Here is a 27523-nt window from a genome sequence, read left to right as displayed (position 1 = left end):
CCGTCCTGAGCTGGTGAATTTAATGCGGAAAGGAGAAATATTATTATCAGGAAATTGACATTTTATGAACCGTGAAAGAACTTTTAAACCTTTCCGATCCGGATGTTATGACACATTGCATTTACGACGAAACTGATTCGTGATTTAACACAGATGTCACCTTCTAACTGAAAGAGTGAGATGTGTGTTTCTGAAATAGTACGGTTCACGTGCACCATTTCATACAATAACACCCAAGGATGGCTTTTATCGTATCAAAGAACGTTCACTGGCAACTCTTCAACGATTGAATCAGTGCCATCAAAGAGAGACTGAAATCATCGCAACAACAAAAACCCGGCATGGCTCATTTAACATAGATTCGACACCAGTGCGAGAGCGAATTTCTCTCGATGACATTTCTGAGAATCAAAGGTTAGCACGCTGCTGTGGGGATTCTCTCTGAAGCAACAAACGGTCGCTTATTCTCGTTTCGCGATCCGATTCTATACAGGCAGTTGACAATTGCGATAGAATCATTTTACTATTGCCGCTTATTCTAACTATGTGCATATAACCTTTGTATAAGTTGTGTCTATGATAATGTATGTGAATACTCCACACAAGGGTTTTGAAATATTGCAACCTAGTATGAGAATCATCAAGTTGAATCATCGATTCGATTTTCTGCAGTAATTGTCAACTTGCGATTCTCTCTTGGGAAACTCCACACAGCAACGATCATCATCAGACTGTAAATTTGATTTAAGGACGTGAAATACTCTGAGTACGAAATGGTGCGAAGAAATGTAGCGAAATTCTCTCACGGCATTGAGAGATTCGAGTTCTTGTAGCATCTTCTACCGGATTGAAAATGTTGTATACAATATAGATAGCAATATAGCAGCTTCTGTCAAATTTTCGGCAATCACCAACACTGATAACACCTAGCATTTCTATACGAAATACATTTTATTCTTGCTACAGACAGCAATGTTAACGATTGTAGAATACTTTGTAGTTTCCACAATACCTTATACCTTTTATATTCTAACTTTATCACTCTTAGCACGGAACTACGATTAATAAAGTACTCAGTATATTTATTAAAGGACCAAAAAACTGCTCATAGTCCTTAGCATTTTGCAATGATTATAACAGAACGGATACTGCCCACTGATCTGTGGAAAAAATAAAATATGCTAATCCAATCTCACATGATTGGTGGTATGAATGTATATGTGTGTACTTTGGCTCAGAGAGGGGAATGGAATCATGTCCTCTTTGTTACCTCTGGGAGCCGCAAACAGTCTGCACACTTAGTAGTTTGATTGCATATTACTTTCACTCAATTCCTCATTAATGCTACTCTCACTCACCCAAGTAGCAATCCGCAACTAGTTCTGATACGACAAAGTCCAAACTATGTTGCAACAAGAGCACGAATATGTGTTTTATGTTATACTGGTTAAAACATGGTGACAGCAATGTTTCATCATAACATAACTAAAGGGTGATTTTTTAAGAGCTTGAGAACTTTTTTAAACAATAAAACGCATAAAATTTGCAAAATCTCATCGGTTCTTTATTTTAAACGTTAGATTGGTACATGACATTTACTTTTTGAAGATAATTTCATTTAAATGTTGACCGCGGCTGCGTCTTAGGTGGTACATTCGGAAAATCCGCTTTTTTATCGACAAATTTTGTTCAGCGATGAGGCTCATTTCTGGTTGAATGGCTACGTAAATAAGCAAAATTGCCGCATTTGGAGTGAAGAGCAACCAGAAGCCGTTCAAGAACTGCCCATGCATCCCGAAAAATGCACTGTTTGGTGTGGTTTGTACGCTGGTGGAATCATTGGACCGTATTTTTTCAAAGATGCTGTTGGACGCAACGTTACAGTGAATGGCGATCGCTATCGTTCGATGCTAACAAACTTTTTGTTGCCAAAAATGGAAGAACTGAACTTGGTTGACATGTGGTTTCAACAAGATGGCGCTACATGCCACACAGCTCGCGATTCTATGGCCATTTTGAGGGAAAACTTCGGAGAACAATTCATCTCAAGAAATGGACCGGTAAGTTGGCCACCAAGATCATGCGATTTGACGCCTTTAGACTATTTTTTGTGGGGCTACGTCAAGTCTAAAGTCTACAGAAATAAGCCAGTAACTATTCCAGCTTTGGAAGACAACATTTCCGAAGAAATTCGGGCTATTCCGGCCGAAATGCTCGAAAAAGTTGCCCAAAATTGGACTTTCCGAATGGACCACCTAAGACGCAGCCGCGGTCAACATTTAAATGAAATTATCTTCAAAAAGTAAATGTCATGTACCAATCTAACGTTTAAAATAAAGAACCGATGAGATTTTGCAAATTTTATGCGTTTTATTGTTTAAAAAAGTTCTCAAGCTCTTAAAAAATCACCCTTTAGTTACGAAATAGTTATTTAGGTTTCCAATCATAACATCTTTGTGACATATTGAATTAAATATAATTTATAAGCTATCGTTACTTAATCCAAACATATTTTTAATCACAACAATGCTTCTAGCCACTAGTTGAAAATAGGTTTATTTGACTTCAATAGTAGCAACTCATAACTAGTTTTGATACCGCTTAACCCAACTGTGTTGCAACAAGAGCACGAGGTGACAGCAGTGTTTCTTTATAACGTAAACATTAAACTAACTATCATTTGTAAGTTATCGTTACTTGATTCTAACATATCTTTTATCACAGCTATGTTTTAAGCTACTAGTTGAAAAAAGGTTTATTTTCCGTTGCGAAACCATTAAAAATACGTTAACGTATATGTCAATCGTTACTGTGAATTGATATAGCAATAACTTAGATATTATAAGATTATAACATATAATTTCTTCATTAATTCAGATAGTTATCTGTAAGTTTTCCCAACGTTATGACAACTAAAATGCAAACAAAACCACCTTTGTTGGCTCGAATATGGCGAACACAATATGGAGTCTCAAGAAGTGTATAAAACGTAAATAAAACCAGGATATTACTTTTTTCAAAACTACTTTTTGCCGAAAATAGCGAAAGGCAGAATAGTCATTTTTGTTCTATGCACTGTCATAAACACGAAGAACATAATATAGGGATTGAACATCGATTGTGCTAATATTATAGTTCTCACGATATATGAATTGATGAGAAATCACTCTACTCGGAATAATTTTGAGCATTCTGAACATAGGGTTATTTTGTTGTTTAATTTTTATATCTTTATAAACAGATTTTGATTGAAGGCGCATGAAAAACAGTTAAGTAAAATTGAATTCCGCTCGACAGTTTTTGGATCGTTGTGAAATTTATACCTTGTATCAAGTTTGTGACTTAAAGTACTCTTCTGTTTTTTATTGATGATAGAAAAGTATTCTGGATTCATTCAATGTTTATAATGTCGATGGTGACTAAGTTTCAACTAGTTTACTTGGAAACAAGATATTTTCAAGTTATGAAAAGATAAGTTATTTCAGTATGGCATTACAACGTAACGACAACATAGTTTTAGTCGACTTAACAACTAGTAGAAACTGCGCTTTTTGAGTCATGCAAGTGGTTAGATGTTTGTAACAATCACTCAAATATCTGGTTGCAAACTAGTCACAAACAAGCTAGCGTAACAAAAATTGTTACTTGGGTCATCTATCATCATTAACATCCCACTATGGGGATGAAAAAAAATACAATAAAAATAAATCGACAAAGACAGAAACAATCAGAGCAGATTAGAAGAGTTAGTGTTAGTGTTAGTTAGTGCACTCACCAGTTCTACACGCTCATTAAATTTTACTCTCAAGGGATTAATTTGTACTCACTTCTGCTTATTTAGTTCAAATGTCGAAAAGTGAGTAATATTGATTTAAAAGACTGAGTAACTTCTACTCAGTTTCTAAATTGAAAACAAGTTTCACTCACAGTGATTAAAAACGTTGTGTGAAAATTTACGTTCACTGATTTTTGTATATCTATTGAAAGAAAATTTGACGGAAAATGGAGCAGGTTGGATCCGCGGTAAATGAAAAAGTATATCGAATATTAAAAGGTAATATTGTTATACCTCCTAGTATAAAATGATTTTCTTAATTAAAAATTTTCGCTGTCACATTTGTGTAACCTTCGTTCCGTTGTTTAATAGTAGTTAAACTCAAGTTCTATTCATCTCTATTAGCCTTAAGTGTTATATTCTTAATTTGAAGATGATTTTCCTTTATTTTGACTTGTTTCTATAATTACTTTCTATGGAAAAACTACAAAATGTAAAAAAGATAACTGTTGAGAAAACATTAAGAAAAAGTAGCATTGCTTTTAATTCACACGCAGTTTTGTTTAAAGCAAAGAATTCTTTAGATAATTCGAATAATATTGAGTAATATTTACTCACTCGAGCTAATTTTCCCATTTGTAGCACTAAGTAAATTTTACTCAGAATTTTACAACTACCATCTTTACTCAAAAGTGAGTACACAAGCATTACTCACTATAGAGTAGTTCCACTTTAAATGAAAATGAGTGAAATTGTACTCACTTTAGAGTAAAATTGAACGAGCGTGTAGATAAATGAAGGAATAATAGTATGAACCGCTTCAGACATAAAAGACTATATAGGAAAGCAGGGTCAAGACCGAGGCAGACACAGTACGAAATTCTCCAAACTTTCATGAACAAAGAAATTAAAATATAAAAGTAGTTGGTAGGATGACAAAATACTGATACGATACAGACGATACATGCATTTTCTGCTCAAGTGACAAATTCTCTGGCGAACTTGCGATAGAAGATACTCGTGTCTTTTGTTGCAAATTAGTTACCGTAAAGGAATCTTTCGCTTGGGTTACATTCAGGAAGGTTTCCTCCGTCGTTACTAGTGCTCATTTGGGCATCATAGCCTAGTTCGTCCAGTATGGAAAGTGAGAAGCCTTGTAATTAGTGATTATAATTATTATTAGTTTTGAAAAACAAAAGCATGTGCACCTTGCCAAAGAATATTCAGGAAAATGTTTGCTTCCCTCCTTACCATATTTTCCTGTCCTGAAAAAACGAGTTCAGAGAAATAATGGTATCCAAGTTTTATCAGCAGGTTTACTTTAGCGTGACGAATCTAGTACTATGTTGTTGTTTTCGTTTGATGCCAAACCTAACCCAGGGTCCACCTTAATTGTTGTCAAACCTTAACTGCTGTTTAGAACCTAGTTTCAACGTCATTGAACTGAAAATCGAATCTATTTTGTACCTGATTCTTTTCCAGGGTCGCCCCCAACAGTGTGAACCCAACTCAGTTTCGCAAAAACTGTTAATTTGATGATACTTCCCTGGGTCAGTTTCAGTTTTTTCAATCAAAACTATATACGAAATTATAATTATACGTTCTGAACAATTACTTAATGTATCAAATATTGAGGATAAAAATAGTTTTTTAGTTGGGTTATTAGTTATCAAAGACAATGCAAATTTGTATACGCTACAAATATCTCATTTAAATAGATAAAATAATCAATAAACCAAAATGTTCCCGCTTCCCCCTCCCCTTCCCCTACACTTATTATTTCGTTCTATTAGTAGAGGAATAAAAATGACGTTTTATTCAAACCCTTTGAAATGGTTTTAATGCTTCTAAGGTTAGTAGGGCGGAATACCATATGACATAATTACTGCCCAAAATCCAACCGTTGTTTGAGCCCCCGTTATTCAAGTCGAAATAGTTTTATGTTTCCTAAAAACAACCACTGTTTGACCCCTTCCCTCCACTGGTAATGCTGTGATGTAATCGTTCTTGGACTGATGAAACTGGTTATTATGCAGACGATATAAGTAAAATCTTGCGATCGTTTTGTTTCGCACTATGATGCTACGGTCGGGAACAAGAGCTCACTTGCAGTCCAGAACCAGTACAACAGTTGTTCTTTGCTGTGTGAGTACATACTGAGTGAGTCTGGCAGCAAACCACTGAGTACGGTTGAGACAGAAAATAACGGACCTTCGGCAGGTTCCATTTTTGTTGTGGTTGTTGTTGTTGCTGTGTTTGGGGGCTAGACCGATTTTGTCAGAAATTATTATGCTTTGTCGGTGTTTCGTTCCAGTTTCAATGAAAATTACTGCCTGGCTATCGATTCTGTTTCTTATGTTGTTCCACACACCTAGAAAAAATCGTGTAAATTTACGTCTTCTGAGACCGACATATTCGAGCATCATAAATGACTCAATTTTACAGGTAATCGAACACAAGTTTAATGCATTTCGATATATTTTTAACTGCTGAAACATGTAAGATTACACGTCTGCCTTAAAAGTGGGGTATGTTTGACGTACATTTAAATCATTCTTGTGAAATTCAATCATTTTACGAATTACCTTCTTCTGAATTGCGTCATATATGTATTTACGTCACCTGTAAATTTCATAATTTTTTGCTGTGCAGGTAAACGACTTCGTATTGTTCTTCTTCGCAAGTGGGTTTTTTCAACTAGTCCAGTTGAAATTAATTTGATGACCCATTTCAGTCACGCAAAATCGCACTCTATTGGGCTGCGGACTTTACGTTTCGGAGAAAGATTTGTTGGACTGCTGGAGCTGATATGAAATGTTTGAGTGAATGAAAAATTAAAAATTTTGCGCATCTCTTTTCCATTAGACCAAATCATTCAATAGTTTCTTTTCACTCACTGCTTCCAAAGGGTGATTTTTAGTAGCTATACTACCGGGATCAAAAAGTTCCTGGAATTTGTCAGAGTCAGAGTCATCTGCGATTTTTCCATAATCGCATTTCAGGTACTGGAACGCGTTCCGCGGAGCGGTTTCTTGAGTCGACCGAATAGGAAAAAGTCACAGGGAGCCAAATCAGGTGAATTCGGTGGTTGCTGATGGTATTCGTTTCGTTTTCAGCCAAATGTTCACGGATAACGATAGCATTGTGTGACGGTGAGTTATCGTGGTGCAAGATCCACGAGTTGTTTGCCCAGTCTTTTTCAGCAAATTGCTTCACTCAAACGTCTCATAACACCCAAAAAATACTCCTTGTCGACAATCTGGCTTTGTGGAAGGAATTCATGATACACAACACCCTTGAAATTAATGAGAACTGTGAGCATCGCCTTCTTTTTCGACTGAAAGCTCTCTCATCACCACTCACAGACTCACGACCACTTCTGAAACGTTCGTGTCACTAATAAACGATTATTTTCTTCAGAGCATCGTTACCGAAACACTCTGCTAACATTTTCAATGTCATCGCACCATTGAAACCGTTTTTTTTACATGAGATTTCCGAAATCGAAAATTTGTTTTTGATGCCAAAAATCCAAAAATTGCATGAAACGTCGAGATTTAGTGTTATCTCAAGAAAAATTTTGCTTTTTCAAGATCGAAAATTTTCAAACTTTAACCGCTGGGTAGCACCCGTTACCCATGTCCGATTTAGCTCAAATTTTGCATGACGACTTTTTTCGAGGTGCTTAAACTTTTAAACAATGGCGCTTTACGAAATTAGAGGTGATCCCAGAATATTGGCACCCTTATATACATTAGAGCGTTGAAACCATGGTTTGTTCGGTTACGTCACTTATACCACTATATCTCCGGAATCAAAAGTCACAGCCATTTGGTCTTCGAACTTGAACAATGGCCTAATAATATCTTTTAAACGGGCCTAAGCTAGTTAAAATCTGTTTGGTCATCTCCGAAAATCTTGCGCGGTAAAAATACAACGCGTTTTGTCGGTTACGTCACTTATACAATCATATCTCCGGAACCAAAAGTCACAGCCATTTGATCTTTAAACTTGATCAATAGCCCGACAGTAGCTTTCAAACGAGCCTAAGTTTGTTAAAATCGGTTCAGCCATCTCTGAGAAAATTGAGCGCGTATAAATATCTTCGAAAAGTGCACACACATACACACACACACACACTCGCACACACACACACACTCGCGCGCACACACACACACACACACACACACACACACACACACACACACACACACACACACACACACACACACACACACACACACACATACACACACACAAACAGTCATTTTCCGATCTCGTTGAACTGAATCGAATGGTATATGCCACTATGGGTCTCCAGCAATTCTAATACCTTTCTATAGAGAAAGGCAAAAACCTAATCGGGCAACTGAGAGCGCTGGTGATTCCAGGAACTTTTTGATCAATGGTGTAGGAATTGATTTCAAAAAACAAAATTTTTTAGAAAATTTCTTGAAATCTTTATTGGAATCGATAGAACGATCAATATAATTTAATGTTTAAAGATGATTTCATGGAAATATTGGCCGTGGTTCCATTTTAGATGGCACACTCTCTCCAACATATACTGAGGTCTCTTTTTACGCGGTAAACAAAATCGCGCAAAACAACGCGTAACTTCGGAAATCCGCGTAAAAAACTGCGTTACTTCGGAAATCTGCGTAAAAAAACCGCGTTATTTCGGAAATCCGCGTAAAAAAACCGCAAAACTAAAGAATTTTTTTTATTTGATGGCAAATGTCTTAGAAATGCATGAAACGTCCAGATCTAGTAAAATCTTAAAAAAAATTTTTTTTTTCAAATCGAGTTCGGGACTTACTTCGGAAATCCGCGTAAAAAAAATCGCGAAATGAAAAAAAAATTTTTTTTTGATGCCAAATGTCTTAGAAGATTACACCAGATCTCGACGTTTCTAAGACAAAATATGGAAACCGCGTAACTTGGGAAATCCGCGTAAAAAAACCGCTCAAATTCGAAAATTCGCGAAAAAACCGCGTAACTTCGGAAATCCGCGTAAAAAAAAGTGTAACCTCGGAAATCCGTGTTAAAAGAAACCGCATTATAAAAAACCGCGTATAAAAAGACCCCAGTGTATGGCCAACACGAATAATGCCACCGGCCCATAATCTACACTAAACAGTGACGTTTTTGAGATGCAATGCTTTTGGCTAAAGTACGACTTACTAAAGTAAAACGTATTCTAGCACACAATTGAATGAAATGAGAGAAAACGAGAGTAAAAAACTAAAAGGCCAGATTGCAGAGTTGCACACGGTGCGACAAGAAGCGAATTGCTAAATTTCGTTCATGATAAAAAAGTTCGAGTGCAGTGCAGCTTCAATGCCTATTGAATCGTTTAATCGGTTTCCTTTGGTATGGTGAACCGATAGCATAACGCTGGGGACACTTTTCACTCCCAGTTACTGCTACCTAGTGCTACACATACGGACTCCGGACCAGAACCTTTAACGCGAGCACACTTCAGAATCGCGTTGGACAATACTTTGTGTATAAAAACTAGTGGTGCGATAATGCCTTTCTTTTGTCATTAAAATAGTCTCATTAAAACGTTTGTGAGATTCTATCCTCGGTCATCAGTATTGTGAGCTTATCAAATATCTCAATAGTAGATTTTAAACTAGTCTAAGTCATTCGAAATTGATTTTTTCATCTCCGAGAAATATTGTTGAATTGAAAAAACACTGTGATTTGTCGTTTACGTCACGTATAAAATTCCTTCCCTCAAAACTGAAATTTTCGCCATAATCCTTCGAGATTTGATTGACATTGTTAGCGTTCAAATAAGTTTATTGAAATTCGTTGAATCATCTGCTAGAAAATACAGCCGATAAAAATGTGCGTTTAGTCGGTTACGTCACTTATACGATTATATCTTCAGAATCAAAACTAACAATCATTTGATTTACGAACTTCAACTATAATTCAATAGAAGCTCTCAAACGAGCCAAAGCTTGTTAAAATCGGTTGAGCCATCTCGGAGAAAACTGAGCGGTAAAAACAATGTGCTTTGTTGGTTACGTCACTTATACCATTATATCTCCGGAATTTTGATAGGTAAATAGAAGCCTTAAGCACAAACTTAGGTTAACCCCAAAATGACCATACCTGAATCGACCAGTTTGGCACGTCAGCGAAGACATGGCACTTCGGTGCCTATTTAAAAGTGTTTTGCAAAAAGCGTTAAACTTTACATCTGCTTAGCGGTTCAAGTTGAACTGTTTTTTTGCACTAAGCAGTTCAATTTGAACTGCTCTGCATGGACGAGTCTAAGACTAAACGTAAAGAAAAAAATGTATTGCAAGAATGTTTTGTCAAATTTTCAAGTCAATCGAAACAGAACTCTTGGGCCTGTGCGTCGAGCTTTTGCTTCTTCTCAGTAAAGAAAAGTAAAGTAAGTAAAAGTGAAGGCCCGTAACTTCCAGAGTTTTGCTCCGATAGGCTTGAAAATATTCTTGCAATATTTTACTACAGAAAAATACAAAGAAAAAAATTGATGATTTTTCTTAAGTTAGACCCAACCCGCCACTTAAAAATACAAAACTATGGATTCCCAAATGTTTCAAGCACGAGTGGCCAAAGAAGCGTATTTTCAGAACAGAAAAACTCACAATCGACCTAAGAAGTTTTGGCTTGATTTGGTAAGCTGCTTCTGCAACAGAGAAGGAATTCTTCGAAAAGGACATCAATCCACTCAACTGTCATCAATGCCGAAACATTGGGCAGTTGCCAAACAGAAATTGGGGAGCGGGCCATATCGCCGAAAGCCATTTCGCCGAAAGTCGTTTCGCCGAATGACATTTCGCCGAAAGTCGTTTCGCCGAAAGGGTCATCTCGCCGAAAGGGTCATTTTGTCGAAAGGGTAATTTCGCCGTAAGGGTCATATCTCCTGCATGTTATGTCTCCTGTATAACTGATGTGGCGCAGCCACATAACCGAAGCCAAGATGACTCGGCGGCACAATGCCGCCGATCCGACGTCAGCTGAGTCGGCCGCCGACCCGCCGTCGGAAGCGGCGGCCTCTTGCATACAAACCTGTAACCGCCTCGTTTGCCCGGTCTACTCAAAGCTAGGTTTCTTTGCTTTAGTTAGGTCCGAACGAGCGGTAGAGAGGTCGGACAGCACATGAACCAAAACGATGTGGCGTAGCCGCATTAGTATTTTTTCATTTTCACTTAATAAACGGAAAATATCACCTACATTTGCCTGGTAGATACACCTATGCAATTGCTTTGATGCTTACTAGCTAATAGTCAACAAGTTTTCTTGGGAACTACTTTCTGAGGTTCATGAATCAATCTTTATTCAAGAGTACAACAATCAATTATTATGCAAGAAGTACAATGGTAGGTTAACAAAACGGGCGTTAACGCTATCATCTTTCGTTTGTCTAATAATAATCAATTCTAATTATGATTTCAAGACGATTTCAGGATTCGGCGAAATGGCATTCGGCGAAGTGACCCATTCGGCGAAATGTCATTCGGCGAAATAACCCTTTCGGCGAAATGACTTTCGGCGAAACGGCTTTCGGCGAAATGGCTTTCGGTGAAATGACCCTGATCCCAGAAATTGAAGGGGAGTAAAAATGTGACACGGGATGCGACAGAGATGAAGAAAAGACCGAGCAGGTTAGACAACAAAAATATGGCAAAAGGTATCCAAAGAAAAGTTCGGGATTTCATCAAATTTATGTGTTACCTCTTGAGCAAGCTCTTTTACGAGGACACTCGTTCAGACGTCGTGGCCCACGTAACCATCGAATTATATATTTGCGAATCAGACATACGACTTGGTGGTCACTTGAGAGAAGACGTAAAAGTCGTATTATGTAGAACACCACTCATTTCTTTTCCAAAAAGTAAACAAACCATAAGCCTAATGAAATCAATTCATTGGACAGTTTCATTTTACCCATTATTGCGAATACCCGCATCTATTAATTGGCACTACTGTTTTGCATAACTAACCACCTACCACGAAAACCGAAAAAAACATCTTGTACAACTTTGATGGGTTCTATACTGGATCGTAAAAGTTCAATTTGCATAGCTAATACTATTATTTGGGTCTCGATTTCTTCTCACCGCAAATCTAGGTAGTCCCCAAAACAGTCGCAACCGAAAATGTTTCCACCCCCAACCGATGACTATTGAAGCAAAAAATAAAACGAAGCGGCAGGTGACAATGAAGGCTTGAATTCGTCAGTCACGACACGCCGGCAAAACACCGTTAGTATTTAGCTAGTTTTGGGCAGCTGCGCACGATCGTCAACTCGATGAGGGTTAACCCTGCAAAAGCCGGATGTGTGCGTTCGAATTCGACCGACTCACTGGAACAAGTCGGTCGGTCGGTCGGCCAAGCTGTATCGACAATTGCGACCCGTACTATCTACCGCCAGCCAATCGTCAGCTTTCCAGCTAAAATGAAAGTGAATCTTCGATGCTGACGAGTTCGGTTTGACCTAGTTCGATTGATAGTCAAATTTCGAGTTAATGTGCGGCGAAATTTTGTCGATATTTTGTTTTCGCCGTCATCGGAAATTTTTCCGGTTTTCGGTTCGGTTCGGTTTCATGACAGCTCTCTCACCGCTGAAAGAAGTTGTTGAACTCTGGAGGACGACTCAAAGTGAAGATGAATTGAAATTGGCGCTTTCATTGTGCCGTTTCAATATTGATATTCATAAATAGTTGCGTGTATAAAAAGATTGACTTCACGCTGAGAGCAAGTCAGGTTGTTTAGTTTATTGTGTTGTGACGAATCCAAAGGGGGCGCGCGTTGGAGTGTTTTGGGATACGTTGGATGCATAATAAATGTACTTGTTTTTCTGTCCGTAGTTGCGATGAATGATGCAATAGGATGGAGGAAAGTACTTTTTGTTTCGATTCCTGTTCAATGAAGAGCCTCTGTGCTCTGTTTGAAAAAGTTTATGTGGTCACGAGTCTGGTTGAACTGTTCATTGTTTGCTACTCGATGGTCTACAGATTTCTATCAAAGTTTTTTATATCTGTTCAAAATACGGTTAGGAAAGTTTCCAACCGTCTTCAATTGTCATCAACTTTTTTGGTAATGTCAGTGCAGATTGAACTAAGGTCAGAGAAATGCCTAAATTAATATCGATTTTCGTTTAGATCAGTGATTTCCAAACTGGTCCCTACATCCCATTAGTGGGCATTAGCTTATTTTCAGTTGGTAGTAATCTTAATAAGTAAAGTAATGAGTCGCAAATAGTGGGCTTCGATACTTAAAAAATCTTTCTAAGGCCTGAGTAAAACTTATTCATGACAAATTTATATAAACATGTGGGTAATGTATCGTTGCGAAAAACAATTCCATACCAATCGATCAGTTGCAAAAATGATGGGATTAGTGCATCATTCATTTCTTGTGAGATTTGTGAAAAAGAAAACGAAAGTAAAAAGATGAAAATTTAAGTGCTGTTACGACCAAGATTTGGTAAAAAAAGAATGAGTGTAAATAGTTTCTGCAGATTCTGCACTTAGATCACAAATTCATGTTCAGAGGTTAGGTCAAATTACTAAATTCAAGTCCAGGTTCTGAGTTCCAATTCCAGTACGGAATCCTGATCTGGAATTCATATCTTGGCTTAGAATCCAGATCCTGATTCAAAATCCTAATTAAGAATTCAGTACAGAACTCTTTGACCATGCTTAAAAATTTTGGTCCAGAATCCAAGTCCAGAGTTATGTTTCAGAATACAGCTTCAGGTTCAAAAGCCAAAATCAGGATCATGTTCCAGGTTCACGATTCTGGTGCATTCCCAGTATCTCTGTCAATTTTTTTGAGAAAAAATCTTGCTTGGAATCCTAAATCCAGCTCCAGATTTAAACTCGAAACCTTTATCGAGAGTTCAAGTTAAGAAATCAGGCTCAGGTTTAGAATCCAAATCCATGCTCAGTAACCAAGTGTACATTTCTGCCTCAGGCTCAGAACCTCTGTCAGAATACTGGTGGTTATTGAGCCAGGTTTTTGTCCAGATTCAGTATTCAGATCCAGAAACTTTGTCGGATATCCAACTCTAGGGCCCTGGTTCAGAATCCTAGTCTAGGCTTAGAATCTCTGACAATAATTTGGTTTTAAGTTTAGAATTGAGGAGTCTAAGAGAACCCAGGTCCAGAATCAACTTCCGGGAAATTTTTCGCGACCACATTCAGTTTCGGGGCTTCTGAACCTTAAACTTACGAAAGTCACATGCCTCACTTTTTAGCCACATGTTTTCGTTGATCTGACAGGTTTTTTTACGGACGCTCCCGATCAACAGTCAAATGTTCTTCTAACCATTTTATGGTACCAAACACCGTGGAATTCGTAATTTCCAACTTTCTTCCGATGCTTAAGGGTCACCACATATCAGCTGAGATCATCAAATAGATGATGACGCTGATGTACCTCATAGACAGCAAAAAAGAAAAAAAACAGAATCTCAAATCACTGTCTTGCGGCAAGTAGAACGGCGAGGATAGACTTGTTACGCGGTGTGTATTTGTTTTCTGTTGACTGTATTTCCATAGATATAGGACTATAATTGAATGCTGTGGTGACCAAGTAAAGCGAAGCATGCTTGGTATCTCGAGTCAATTGGGCATTCTTTTCATGTATTTTCATATGCAGGGTGGCTTAATTGGCACAACAATTTTCTCGGTTATGAGATAGCTACAGGTTTGAGTCCCGTCTCTGTGGTAACATTTTCGCGGTTTTTTGTTGAGGACACTTCAAAAGTTTATCTCCAATGATTCTGCCTCTGGCAAACATACGACAACGCTTCTCCGACAGGTAACTAGTCGAGTAAAACTGCTGGTCACTACATTCTGTTCCGTCTAACGAACAAGGAGAAATGGTCGAAGTTCGTTCATGCATTCATTTACATTCGTCTCGTGAACTGACGCCAATTTTGTTTGACGAAATTGTCTACCGCAATGGAGAAAAATACGCTGCAAGATTTTTCATCATCGAATGAATCGTTGAATATTAAAGTTTAAGAATACTGATTTTTTTTATTTTTATTTATCGTATGCTACTTAAAATTTAATCATAAAAACGGAAATTGTTTGTATCTCTTCCTGATTTTCTGATGTGGTAAGGAGGCCTTTCTCTTGACGTTCGAACAGTCTTATTAAAACATTTTTTTTCAGTACGATTAATTTTGACACGAATTGGGGCTGATTATTGATACAAATTCATTCAGATGGTCGTCAAAAGGTTAGATAATCAAGTACTCACAAATTTCTATGCTTTAGTAGCAGAATGAAAGGATGCGAATTAGTTTGTATGTCATAACTTGTTCTAAATGTGAAAATTATTAAAAATCCTTCAAATAGATGAACTGTTTCGATTTGACGTCCTTTTGCTACCAGCCAGCGACTGGCACAATAGCGAAGGAAGCAAGTGGTTATAAATATACTTTCCTACCCAGTGCTTGAGCGGAAGAATATTTATAGAGCGAGAAGACTAGTGTTTGTTCTGATGAAAAGTTGTTTGGATATATAATACCGGTCGTGAGGAGGCAAACCCAGTCGAGTGGTAGAGCCGTGTCTATCATAAGGCGAAATGGTAGTGCGTATGCACGGATTGTATAAAAACGCAGGTTCGAGTCCTGTCTCTGAGCGTAGCTTTTTCCAAAAAAAATTATCTTTTCTGTGAGTTTCTCATTTATTTGGCTACTCCAATATAAAAACATCATTGTAAAAACTGAACTTGGTTATGGTGATTTTACGTCAAATCAAATAAAAATTCATAAATCTCATTAATTAGCGTTTTTTCTATCATTCTTGAGTATTTTCGACGTACAAAGCACAATACGTCTTATGAGTAAGAGTTACTGATGGGGGATAAAAAATTTGTCTATTCATATTATTAGTGTATAAAAAAATATTCAGATGTGTGCAATATCATACTATGTTCCAAGGATGTAATTGGTTGGTTCCTAATACTAAAGGTTTGGATACGATTGTTAAGAAATAGTTAACCTGCATAAATTATGGTTTCGGCTTTAGCGGTCTGTTAAATAAGAACGGATGTTATTCACTGCCTGACGTTTCGACCACTGGTTATGGTCTTTTTCAAGGGAAATATCTTAGTGGTAGTGCATAGTGGTAAAACAGGCTAATGTTCAAAACGAACGTTATTAGTGCAACAAAAGTGACGAAAGAAGCTTTGTTATTATGTAAACAACCGTTCGTGGGCATACGATTTTTAGACGAGGAACGATAAGATATTTCCCTTGAAAAAGACCATAACCAGTGGTCGAAACGTCGGGCAGTATATAACAGCCGTTCTTATTTAACAGACCGCTAAAGCCGAAACCATAATTAATGCAAAATATTTGTACGGTCGTACTAATCATCTTTCACAGTTAACCTGAATAACATATTCTAAATAAGAGTCGATTGCTTTCCATTTGAAAGGGATTGGAAGTATTTCTGTAAAGTTTGAATCCAATTGATGCAAACATTGCATTTGGGCGGGGCTGGTCGATGGGATGGATGGAACCTCTCTGAGTCCTGAATTAAAGTTGTTTGCATGTTAAAACAAAACACATAGAAACATATTTCTTCTGTAAACCTTTGCCAGACAATGGGGCTTGGGATAGGTTAAACACACATAAACTCATACATTATTGACACATTCATTCAGATTGATTCGTCTAGCTTCCAAAAGCGGGATACAATGCGTATAGAAAAAAACGCGACCGTTACCAACAACGTTACTAACGCCATTATAGCTCTGAAACCACAGGTGACAATTCACATCTCAAGATTAGCTTTTCAACGGGCACAAGTTTGTTAAAATCAGTTGAGTCATATCAAGAAAATTGCGGAGAGAAAAAAACGTGTTTAATCGGGTTTGTCACTTGTATCATTATATCTCTGGAACCGGAAGTGACAGCCAACTGCTCTTCAAACTCAATCTTCAAGCAAAAGTAGCTATCAAGCCTGAGCCTGAGTTTATCACAATCGATTCCGCCGCCTCCAAAAATTATATCATTTATAAAATATATTATAAATTATGAGCGAAGAGAAAATTATTTCACCAGAAACGAAAGCGTCAGACAATACATTTATTTATTTATTTATTTATTTATCTCTTCTTTTTGGAGCAGGGAAAAACCTACTGGAGATAAGTTTTCATAAATCTATCACTATATCTCCAGTAGGCATAAATCCTCCTTATCTTTTGTACCAACAGATTACCGAATATCCAAACGATACATTTCATGTTATTAACTGTTATAACTAGATAACTAAATTCTCATTCATCATCGAACTTGATTCTCATCCTAAGAATAGCTCTCAAACCAGCCTTAATTCATTGATACATTTTTCGATCTCGTCGAGTTGAGTCGAATGGTATATAACACTAGTGGTCGTCGGAGCTCCAATCAAAATCAATTTTCTAGCAGTTCTTTTACCTTTCTATTGATAAAGGCAAAAAGAATGGATAACGCCAGAGGCATAACTGGATGACTTGTATATGAGTAAAACTGACACTCTTTCATCATATTTCTGTCCATCGAAAGTCTCTCTAATTAGTTAGCTGATTGTTGTTTTCACTTCTCTGCTTCCAAAATGATTGTACCTGAACTAAAGTAAGGCTTATTTACGTAAAGCATGTTCTAACACACATTGATCAGGAAGTGAACTGAATTATGAGGTAAGGCCACCATGCGCGTCAAAAAAATAGGACGATTACAGAAACATTTACCGGAAATATAGTGAAAGCTATCCAAATTTATTTATCAGTGTTCAATCAAGTGTACTTCAACGTAAAAAAATTATTGTTGAATAATTTCGATAAAAAAAACTTCTTCTTTGCCTTAGTTGCTGCGGTTAGTTTTCCTGCAGGTCCAAAACGGGGGAACCGGCTGTGTCTTTAAATTTAAGAAATTCAAAGTCTTCAAATTCAAGAGCCAAAGTTTTTCTTTAACTATGTATCATAAACTAGTATACCACGTAGGGAATTTCGAAAATACAAATTTTTCGAAAAATTAGAGACATATAAGTAAAAAGTTAAATTTTTTGCAGAAAAATTTCATATTCTATTTTTTATAAAAATAAGTTTACTGCACATCAAGAAACCCCTACGTGGTATATTGCTGAATAATGTAGTTATAAAAGTCTCCTCAAAATTTGGAAACAATCGACAAAGTTTTGTTGCTGCTATGAGCTCGTCCGATTTTGAAAATTGTTTTTCGAGAAAAATGCGTTTAAAGTTTTTTCCAGATGCATGAAACGCGGCGCGAAGCGCTTTCGCAAACTGTAGTAAACAACCTGTTTGAGATTCGTTTTGATCACAAGACATTTTTTTTCTCATTGTAGAAAGTTTTAGGAAAATTTTAGGTTCACAATAAAAAAAATTGATTTTTTGAAAGTTCCATGGTGGCCTTATTCCTTAATACTGCAACAAGCGAAAAACGAAAAAGCTCTCTTTAAAAAAATGCGTCAATACACGTTCTCAAGCAATGGGGCGGAACTAACGAAAACAGTGCAATTGTCCGGGTGCTGAAAATTAATACCAGATTAAACCTATTGAAAGAAGTGTTATCATATCTTACAACAAACATTCTTATTTCAGTCTTGTTTGAATATCACCAGTAAAATTTGTGAAGCAGATCCAAACTCATTAGTAAATAAACAGTCTTCTTGTCGATATTTGATATGCAAAGTTTTTATAAAATAATTTTTTTCAATTTTTTCATTTATAAAAGTAATAATATGAATATATTACGGTTTTTTTTTAATTACATTCGTTCAGAGGAAGCAGTAGTGATTTAAATGATCATGAACGAAAATGGAAAAGGCATTGCTTCAAGTTACCGAACCATGACTGAATTGCCAAAAGTTTGTTTCGGTCGGTTTGTTTTTTTTCCATGGATATCGGACTGGTCTCGAATTCGTCGACATCCAAGCGACCAGAATTACAATCTGTCCAACTTTCAACAGCTTGTTCTTTTCTGTACTTATCTAAAGCTGCAATGGAACCGTCCCAGAGACTACACTTCGTTTCGTTCTATGAAACACAACAAGCTGATGCCTCTGGTTTCCGGAGGCATGAAATTATCAAACGTCACGGACAATAGTTTTCATGAGTTACCTGTGGAAAATATCTTTTCGAAACACTTACACGCCGAGGAAAAAGGATGCATCGGGTTCCCGTGGGCTGTGCTGAGCAAATTGCTCAGAAATACTGTGAGGGAGGTTAGAAGTAGGGCGTTGGTGGTACGGGAGGTGGTGCAACGTTGATGGCTCCATCGGACTGTCCCTCGGCGCGGCTTACTGGACATCTGTGGGAAGAGAAAGGAGAACACAGTTGAAAACAAAAAGCCACCGACGGTTTGGATACTAATTTAGCAATATTTTAGCCCTGGTGAGAAAGTGAAACTGAGCGTGACGGAAAATGTAATTTAAAATACAAAAATTTGCAATTAATATTTGTTTATACGTTTACGATTCAGTTGATGAAAATCGAAAAAATGTCTATAAGAACAAACACTTTCTCATACTAGATTACCATAAATTATCAAAAATCAGCCGTCGACCTGAAACTTAAAGAATCAAATCGTACAAATTTATATAAAAACTAATGGATGTGTGTTACTTAAAAAATGAATTCTAATTGTTGAATAGTTCACAGGAACTTGTAATCCAAGTAAGTAATACTACTTCTTTGAAAACATTTCGCCAATTTTTTTATAGTATCAGACTTTTGAAAATCTTAACATTATTTTCAGAAAGACTCTCAAAGCACGCAATTGCAAGACATCGTACGATAGACAGCTGATGCATTATTCATAACATTCTCCCACCGCAGCCCCCGACCGAGTCTGAGTGCAGCAGCTGATTGAATGGTGGGTCGCCGATGCGATGGCATCGAACCGTTTCACGATATTTTTCTTCTGTTGGGGGCCAGTGAAAAGATTGCAGCCTTCAACTTGAACCTACATTGTATCAACTCCGCAACAAAGCAGCAGCGATGGGTCCGTTTTGTGGTAATTGTTTTTGTTTTCAAACCAGATGAGAGCCACGCTCACGGTTCATCGTAGTCGGTAGATTAAATAAGCTATTAATTACCGTAAGTCTTAGACCATGCTTCGTTTTACAGCACATGGTAAGAGAGTTTTCCATAACCGAATAGAGCACCGAAACTGTGTGGAAGATCGATGTTGAAGTAGGTTTTATTTATTTCAAAACAACTTACGTTTTGTTTCAAAACAAAGTCAAAGTTTTATTTAAAAAACAAGCTCCAACGAGAGAACGGACATGATATGTGTGTAAGCACTTTTCCGTTAGATCTCAACAATGAACAATGAATGAAACAGGGAGGCAAACAAGTTTAACTTTTCGCTTGGAGATTGGGCGTTACTATTCACTCTAGCGCTTCCGTGTGAACTACTAGAACTTTAAAATATGCAAGTTTCCGGCTGGGTGCCCTGTAAGCGCTTTTCCTGTAGGCAAGGTGTACATGAAGGACAGTACTGCTTGAATTATATCTTGTTCCGCAGGTTCTAGAGTCAATTTTTCGTCACATCATAAATCTTTGTTTCGAATTTGAGTTATGTCTTCATAATATCGGAACAACGTGCGGGACTCATCAGCTCGAGCAGTTGAAGAACTGCCAGAGGGGTCGGTTCAAAACAATTCTATGGAATTTAGAAACTATACTGCACCCAATAATTTGATATCAATAGGTTAAGTTCTAAAATACTTACACCAATATACATGATCATAAAGAACCGGAATTTTCATTTTAAAATTCCCGCGCTTGTCCAATCGGTAAACTTTTATTCTCTCAACGTTGGTAACACTTTTATACACATTCTGTCAAATTTTGACGCACGTCGTACGATTAGTTTTTCTTTGGCGTCTATACAAAGAAGTTGAAAAATTTTCGTGTGGCGATTTTTATAATGGATGAAAATTTAGAACAGCGGCTCGCCTTCGAAGCGCCATTCGGTCGATTGTTGTGCGGTTTCGACGTCATATTCATAGATCCACACCTCATCACCAGTTATGATGCATTCGATGAATGTGGGGTCACTATCTGCGTTGGAAATCATCTCTTTGGCCACATCAACACGACGCTGTTTTTGAATGAAATTCAGCTTTTTTGGCACCAGCCGAAAAGCGACGCGTTTCAAACCCAAAACATCAGTTAAAATGTGTTCGGCTGATCCATAAGAGATGCCCAACAACACAGCAATCTCTCTAATCGGTACAGAAAGATTTTTGCAACACGATTTGCTTCGCCGATTTAATGTTTTCTTCAGTAACAGATGTTGTTGGACGGCCAGGGATCTCATCATGATCCAAGCTTGTACGACCACCTTTGAAGCGTTTAAACCACTCGTATGGCTGTGTTTTTCGGATCAGGGTCATTTCGCCGAAAGCCGTTTCGCCGAAAGCCATTTCACCGAAAGGGTTATTTCGCCGAATGCCATTTCGCCGAATGTCATTTCGCCGAAAGCCATTTCGCCAAAACGGTCATTTCGTTGAATCCTGAAAACGTCTTGAAAGCGTAATTAGAATTGATTTAAAAGACAAACGGAAGATGATAGCGTTAACGCCCGTTTTGTTGACCTACCATTGTAGTTCCCAAGAAAACTTGTTGACTATTAGCTACTAAGCATCAAAGCAATTGCATAGGCGCATCTACCAGGCAAATGTAGGTTGTATTTTCCGTTTGTTAAGTGAAAATGAAAAATTATCTAATGCGGCTACGCCACATCGTCTTGGTTCATGTGCTGTCCGACCTCGCTACCGCTCGTTCGGACCTAATTAAAGCAAAGAAACCAAGCTTTGAGTAGACCGAGCAAACGAGGCGGTTACAGGTTTGTATGCAAGAGGCCGCCGCTTAAGACGACGGATCGGCGGCCGACTCAGCTGGCGTCGGCTCGGCGGCTTTGTGCCGCCCAACCATCTTGGCTTCGGTTATGTGGCTGCGCCACATCAGTTATGCAGAAGACATAACATACATGAGATATGACCCTTTCGGCGAAATGACCCTTTCGGCGAAACGAATTTCGGCGAAACGACTTTCGGCGAAATGACCTATTCGGCGAAACGACTTTCGGCGAAATGGCATTCGGCGAAACGACTTTCGGCGAAATGGCTTTCGGCGATATGACTCGCTCCCGTGTTTTTCCTAGACACGATTCACCAAAGGACTTTTCTAACATTTTCAACGTTACGGAACACTTAAATCCATTTGCAACACCAAATTTGATGCATGCACGTTGCTCTAACTTTTCATCTATCTATATATATATAAAAATGCAGAGATCATTCTTTGTAATCGCATCACGTAAGAACGGATGGACGGATTGAGATGATTTTTTTTGTTTGATCAGTTTTTACCACCACCGGGTTCGTACATCAAAAAAATTAGGAAAACTTACCGGAAAAGTGTGAAAAACCAATAAAGTTATTTTGTATGGACAATGGAATTTTCCACTGAAAAAGTCGCCAATGATTGCTAGATCATCGATAGGTGTTTGGCGCATAACGAGTTGCATAAGTGTTTGGCCGTCGATGGAAGGAATACTAGATCGTTGGAAGAATCTTTTGGCGCGCAACGAGTTGTTTTGTGTGAAATTTGCACATGCATATTTGATACATGTGGTTCGTCATTCCGAGCCACGTGCTCAATTGGGTATCAACATTATTGCTTACCAAATGATTCAATGATGGAACACATATGAGTGTTCTAGCTATACCGTAAACAGGTTCAAAACTTTTGATATTGTTTACCAGAAGAAGCGTTGTGTGCAATGTAATCAGTTAGATGATTAATGTTGGCCATTGTAGGCGTGAGTTGAACAAATCACATTATAGAACGATTTTTGAACGAAGAGGTTTGTCTTGCATTTAGCTTGCTGAAGTTCGTTCGCGTCGGATAAATTCTGGTGGATTGAAAACCATTAGTTGTGAGATTTTATGCATTGACTCGAACGATAAGCTTACAAGGAGTGATACAATCACTCCTCATCTTCACTCCTCTGTAACAGAAGAATTGCACATTATTTTCATATAAAACTTTCTGATATAGATTCTCAGTACCGAACTCCACCATTCGTTAATTGTAGGTGGGATACTAAACAAAATTATGTGGTGTCGACTAATGAGACGACTATTGATAAAACTATTAAACGAATTCAGTGTTCATGTAAAAGTTAATGGAAACAATATTTAAAGGAATGTTAACTTGAACTTTCGTATGTCCAAGAATTACTCATCTTATCTTCATCACCTTTATCGGAACAAATCTCAGCAAGTTATGGGCCTTCATCTTTGTTCATCTTATACTGCGAAGAAGTAAAAGCTCGGCACACAGGCTTAAGATTTCTGTTTCGATTGACTTAAAATCTTAACAAAATATTCTTGAAATGTTTCATTATAACAAATTAAAAAGAAAAAAATATGATTTTTTGAAAATGAGTAATAAATTCTTTCCATTGATTTTATAGACAAAAAACTTTGAAAGCGTTTTCCTCTAAAACAGGTTTTGAAAGTCTGTGTCCATCGTCATTCAAAAACTACTGCACCAATTTTTTTCAAATTTTGCAAACACTTTCTACATATAAAAACCCAGACCACAACGTTTTGCTTTTCGTTGTTTGGTACTTTGGGGAGGTTTTATAACTTTGAACAATCACCAAAAATTAAAAAAATTAAAAAAAAAACAAACAGAGACGTTGGGGTCTAGAAAAACTTCTACTCTAACTACGCTGCTTTGATTTGTTCACTTCTGATTAGTCTGTGCTGAAATACAGTGAACACCGCAAATCATGATTTTTAAAAAGCGCCCTAAAAATATCTCTTCACCGACTTATTTCTCAATATTTTTCCATGAAAAAATTACAAAATGTTGTTTGAATGATGCTTTTCATGATGCAAAACATTTGAATTTATTTTGTTGAACAATAATTCTGAAAAAAAATCGCAAAAGTGATTATATTTTTCATCATTTAGACCCTACCCCCCCTTAAGTAAGGAAAAGGTTTCTCGCATTTAAACTTTTACCTTCTACCAGAGGAGTCGAACTTAGCGATGCGAAACATGAAATGTTAAAAATTTACTAAATAATTACTGACTGACCAGAAGTCCTAAATTAAAAGTGAAAATAAAGTTTTATCGCTAAATTGTTAATCGAAATTGTCACGCTACGAACATTCATCAAACACGATTAAATAATATCACCAGACTAGCGAGAAGTGACGAACTACAAGTCGCGAGGGCAGCTTTTTTAAATTTGTGGAATCAATTTAAAGTAGTCATCTTAGTTATTTTTGCTTCTCTTTTTATTCCATATGTCGAAACCATAGTTTGAGAGTGATCTACAATCGCTATTCGATGCACTGATTTAAAAGATGATATGGTGCATTCGCTTAATTTTTGCGTTACAAAATTACATTACATCGCTGCCAAGTAATCAGTAAAGTAATGGAAAGATAGTTTTACAATTCTACTGTCCGAGAACATAAATTCAAAAAAAAAAAAAATCGGGCGAGACGAAGTTCGACGTGTCAGCTAGTCCATTATAAAAATCGCCACACGAAAATATTTCAACTTCTTTGTATAGACGCAAAACAAAAACTAATCGTACGATATGCGTCAAAATTTGACAGAATGTATATAAAAGTGTTGCCAACGTTGAGAGAATAAAAGTTTATCGATTGGACAAGCGCGGGAATTTTAAAATGAAAATTCCGGTTCTGTTTTATCATAAAGTATGCGTTAAAGATGAACGATATGAAGTGACGCTTATTCCTTATAAATATGAACCTCATTTCAAGCGAAATCGACCAGAAAGAATTTGTTAGTTTGAGATCAATTCTTACCTTATTTAGTCAATCTGAACTGGTGAATAATTCAGGACATAAGGCGAGTAGCTTGGAATGCAAAGCCAAGTCCTGGCATTACATTCCTTTTGTACAATTTGGTTTTTCTGTTTAAAAAGATATCGCAGTCCGTTCATAACGTGTAGAATCATTGCATGGCTAGGTACTACGATCCTATTGACACTAAGAATCCTTCCAGGTCGGGACTCGAACATACGATAACTGGCTTGTAAGACCAGTGCCCTATGCATTGAACCGCCAACCCAGGTCTTAATTGAAATGCCGTAGCCACTAATTGTCTTTTTCAATTATCGAAAGATTGGAGTGCATCACGATTTTCTACTCAGCACCGAGTTAAATGCAGTCTGTTTCCTAGTCGGAACTCAATCAGACATGATAAAGAATAACAAACGATCGGTCGATAATTGGATTGCTGCAGTCAGTATTTTATCGAATTATTAGTAATGAAAAGAGTAGTTGATGATAAAGTCTCACAGCGTTTCCTTGAAAACAATTTTTAACTGGCATGTCTAATCGCAGAAACATTTTCGTATCATAACACAATTACGGCCAAGGACAAACATTCAGATATTTATGACAAAATGCGTCAAAAAGTTTAGAAACTTATTTGGCGCTAAAAAAACTTCATTTTTGATTCAACTAATCCATCTCGTCTTTATTTGCAGACAACTTTGCTCATCAGACAAATTCAAGGTAGCCGAAAAAAAAAATACGCGGCCGAGCAGAGTTTTGCGAAGCATGAATTTCCCACGCGGCATCATCCGCAACTACGGGTTGAATGAACGCCAAAAAGTCGTGGCCGTTTTACTGCGATACGCTTCGCCGGTAAGTAGAAGTTACAAAAAAAAAAATCCGGGGCTCAAGATCTCCGCTGCTTTTCATATTATTTCCTATCTAGTTACCATAAATTTGCACTACACATCACTTCAAACTTTTTGACACCGGAACTGCGCGTCTGATTCAGTCCACACAGTTGAATAATTTCCTCTCGCAAATTTGTTTTCTTTGACAGCGCGATCTTGATCTTGCTCTGAGTACAGCTAGAAACGGAAAGAATCCCACTGAAGTACGACAGTTATTTCTAGAACCAGTGCGAAACTAGTCTCAGCAGGAGATCTCGCCGATGACAGGTCGAAAAGAAACCCGTAGAACTATTCCAGGTTGAAGCATTGCAGTTTTTGAGTTCTGCTTTGTGCTGGAGGAGCAATCTCACCACTCTAGAACAAGTGATCGTACGTTGTTTATGTCTCTAGCAATGTGAAAAGACAATCTCAGAGAACCCGAAAGGTGTTGAAAGCCTCTTCGGCAACAGTTCGCATAATTGGATACACTGTTGGGAACGTAACAAAATTACACGTGGATGGTTGAAAGGAAATTGGTTTATTGCTGACCAAGGATTAAGGCTAAGCGTCAGTGATACTGACAAATTACGAACGAATGAACTTTTTCTGAAATAGGTTTTATTGTAGGTTCATAACTCGTTTACTGAATCATACTATACTTTTTTTTATGTGTATAGAAATCAACTTATTTCGTTGGATATTAGATTTTCAGTTTATATTAGATTTCGAAAAGCTACTAACAGTAAGAGCTATTTATGATAACTAAAAAGGGAAACAGAGTTACTGAAGGCCGATCATCAAATCAATGTAAAAAACTAAACTCATGCACGATCTGATGGCAATGATAAATTGATGTAAATTTTCCACCCATCGAACAAAAATGCACTATCATTTATCGATTATTAATTAATTTCTGAAGTAGAGCTTACTCTTGCAATCGGAGAAGAAGCCTTGCGTCAGAAGCCACTGACAAATTTGACCCATTTCGAGGATGATTTATTATTGCATTCCTCGTTGGAAACCAGTTAAATGCTCCGAATCTCGCACCTTCTGGCTACTCTTTCTTTTACCCCCTTTCAACAGGAAACCTTTCTCTGCGGGCGCAGCTTCAGCGCTGTTCGTAGTCGTGGCAGCTTCTTCCAATGAAACAGGTTCACTGATCGTCTCTCGAGTTTCAACCGGAATGGTACGGCTTGTTCTCGCTGCTTCGCACCGTAATGCTTTGTGAAGAAGCATCCGATCCTAGAATGCATCTTGGTGTGATCAAATCAGTCAATCACTTCACCCGGCCGGATCATTCTTCACCGGAATAATTGCCACAAGAAGATAATAAATCAACCATAATTGCTACTTGTTTATCCTCATCTAGCCGCCCTGACACAGTCTTCTTCAGTCGCATCCGAACCTGCTCTCGATGCATTGAATATTATTTGTCTGACCTGTGTCGGTATCACTGCCGCAAACAATTGTAGATGTTCGTGTTGAAACCATTTTTCTAATTACAAATAATGGCAAACCTGCCTGTCTGATGGCCGCTTATCACAGCATGAAAACATACGTCTACCGACGGGGTTTCCGGCTGGTTATTGGTGATCACGCGAGCAGGGGACTGCTTCTTGCTAGCTAGAGCATTGATGTCTTCGTCAGGTCTCTTCACCAGAACGATATCGGTGAACTCCAGTCAGACAAAACGAGACAAACTGGAATTGTTGCAGCGTTCGCTCGGAACGTCCAATCGGTGAAGCAAATAAGGGATCCTGTTACGGATGCTAAATTTTTAAGTTAGATTTGCTTTAGTACTACGTTAGTAAGATGTCCTGCTCAAATTACGTTACACTTAATTACTAAAACTTTAACCCCTTCCCAAAGAGTGACCAGTGGTTAGTCGTCAAAGGAACGAGAACTGAACTTATTTTAAAATATTTTTATTCAAAAAAATTCATTTTTAGTTTATTAGATAGCTTTATGAAATCTTAAAGATCATCAGAACCGGTGGGAACCAATGGGAATCAA

At 37.6% G+C, this 27523-nt stretch overlaps 1 protein-coding gene across 4 annotated transcripts in view; it reads right to left on the bottom strand.

The window, feature by feature from the left end:
- Positions 1-27523, bottom strand: part of LOC131428313 (serine proteinase stubble) — a 127194-nt gene that overhangs the window by 49377 nt on the left and 50294 nt on the right. For all 4 annotated transcript variants that reach the window (XM_058592174.1, XM_058592176.1, XM_058592178.1 and 1 more), the window contains exon 3: positions 18935-19094. In XM_058592174.1, the coding sequence (XP_058448157.1) occupies positions 18935-19094 (160 nt within the window). The remainder of the gene's footprint in view (positions 1-18934; positions 19095-27523) is intronic.

The sequence above is a fragment of the Malaya genurostris genome, chromosome 2 (genome assembly GCF_030247185.1).
Source record: "Malaya genurostris strain Urasoe2022 chromosome 2, Malgen_1.1, whole genome shotgun sequence".
Lineage (NCBI taxonomy): Eukaryota > Metazoa > Arthropoda > Insecta > Diptera > Culicidae > Malaya > Malaya genurostris.
This window is presented reverse-complemented; position numbering and strand designations above follow the sequence as displayed.